This window comes from Lolium perenne, chromosome 5 (genome assembly GCF_019359855.2).
Source record: "Lolium perenne isolate Kyuss_39 chromosome 5, Kyuss_2.0, whole genome shotgun sequence".
Taxonomy (NCBI): domain Eukaryota; kingdom Viridiplantae; phylum Streptophyta; class Magnoliopsida; order Poales; family Poaceae; genus Lolium; species Lolium perenne.
In genome coordinates, this window is record NC_067248.2 from 57949433 (window position 1) to 57951191 (window position 1759).

Sequence of the window (1759 nt, forward strand, 5' to 3'; positions counted from 1 at the left end):
CTCCATCCAATCCATATAATTTTTCTTTAAACATCCATTTGTTCTTGAATTGCTTCTTTGTAAAATTTACTCGGTAAATTTCTCATGAAGATTCTTGTATCATTTATACTCAAGCAATCCCCATCCCTATTGACTTCATCCAAACATATGTCGCAAAAATATCTAATATGGTATGCATTCAAGATAGCCTTCTCCATTGCAGCTGTTATTTCTCCGGAACTACTCTCAATATTTCATATTATTCCGCATATAAGGATTAGTGAGAATCTATCTTTGCCAAGTTTAACTAATTATATGCATATGTATGTATTTATTTAGAAAATCAAAATGGTATCATTAATGCCACAATAAAATATACGAGTAGTATCACATCAATTCCATTTAATTTTGTATATTTCAATATTTTATCATTAATAGCTGGTAAAAGATTATAAAGATTACCAATTTTAACTTTGACCAAAACTTTATATAGAAAGTAATATGGAATGGAGTGAGTATCCAAAGGCAGATCAGTTAGCAGCGTATGCTGTGGCTAGCACCGTCCTGTTCCGATCACCAGGGAGCGGTGGCCAGAGCTACCGAGAAGAAGATGACGCCTCTCCTGGCGCTCCTCCTCCTCTGCCTCCAGGCCGCACAAGCCGCCGCCGGCGCGGCCCCGAAGCCAACCCTATGGCCGCACCAGTTCCACGCGACGCTGGTGCTGGACTACCACGGCAACCTGTCGATCGCCGACCTCTGGTACGACTGGCCGCGGGGCCTGAACCTGCACATCATCCGCGACCAGCTCGCCGCCGACGCGCCGCTCTACGACGCCCAGTGGACCAACGGCACCTCATTCTTCTACACCCCGGCGCGTCGCGAGTGCCGCCCCGTCAAGGTCGGCGTCGGCATCCTGCGCCCCGACTGGCTCGCCTCCGGCGTCACCTACGTCGGGCGCGCCCCCGTCGGCGGGTTCGACTGCCACGTCTGGACCAAGGCCGACTTCATCACCTACTACGAGGATGTAGCCACCAGGCGCCCCGTCAAATGGATCTTCCACACAACAGGTACCCTCATCCTGCTGCTGCTGCTTGGTCGAGTTTTATTAATCTCCGATGTGGTCTTAGGAAGCTAACAAATCAAACAAATAAGCTAACAACAGTGTACTAATTAAGAAGGGTCAATCTGTAATTCTGTATATAGAACCATGAAAAGAATCAGTTTGTGGAAGGGGATGAATAATTGCCGTTTCAGGTCGGCAGCCAAAGATTTTCTTAGAGTTCAGTCACACCACAGATTCTTTCCAGACGCAAAACTGAGTTCAGAGCACGCTAACATTTTGAGATCCTCAGGGCGGATCGCAAACGTGATGAGCTTCGAGCCAGGGGCGGTGCCGGAGGCCGCCCAGTGGCAGGCGCCTGACTACTGTTTCGCCAAGCACGGCAAGGGAACGGCCGAGGACAATCTCATCTCTGATCCTGACGGACATGACGATGAGAGCTTTATCCCCAAGATGAGAATGCTGAGAGGTTAATTAGCCTTATATTGCGGAGTGGAATAATCATGCCGCCGCTGTTGATGAATGTGTTGGCCTCGTCTAGGCGTTTGATGCCTAATGCAGTGACATGACCGTGCTGCTGCTGATCAAGTGTCTGTAAATGGTGCTGTCCTCAGCCATCAACTGTTTTTGCGTGGAAATCGATCTGTTTACATAGTCTGGCAATTCCCTGAATAGTACTAAAAGTACTTAAGTAGGTGATTATTTAGCTCAGCAAACATA

The 1759-nt window shown here is 47.6% G+C and overlaps 1 protein-coding gene across 1 annotated transcript; it reads left to right on the top strand.

Moving 5' to 3' along the window:
• The first annotated feature begins 502 nt into the window (after positions 1–502).
• LOC127304655 (uncharacterized protein At4g14100-like) lies at positions 503–1759 on the top strand. The gene is made up of 2 exons (XM_051335275.2): positions 503–1046; positions 1332–1759. Exons 1-2 carry the CDS (start codon positions 524–526, stop codon positions 1511–1513), a joined length of 705 nt encoding a protein of 234 aa, XP_051191235.1. The 5' UTR covers positions 503–523; the 3' UTR covers positions 1514–1759.

Bases quoted from the DNA above. Each gene is read 5' to 3' on its own strand.
- LOC127304655 (XM_051335275.2), top strand. From the start codon at position 524: ATGCTGTGGCTAGCACCGTCCTGTTCCGATCACCAGGGAGCGGTGGCC. The intron at 1,047-1,331 runs GTACCCTCATCC...TGAGATCCTCAG, and splicing joins ATGGATCTTCCACACAACAG to GGCGGATCGCAAACGTGATG.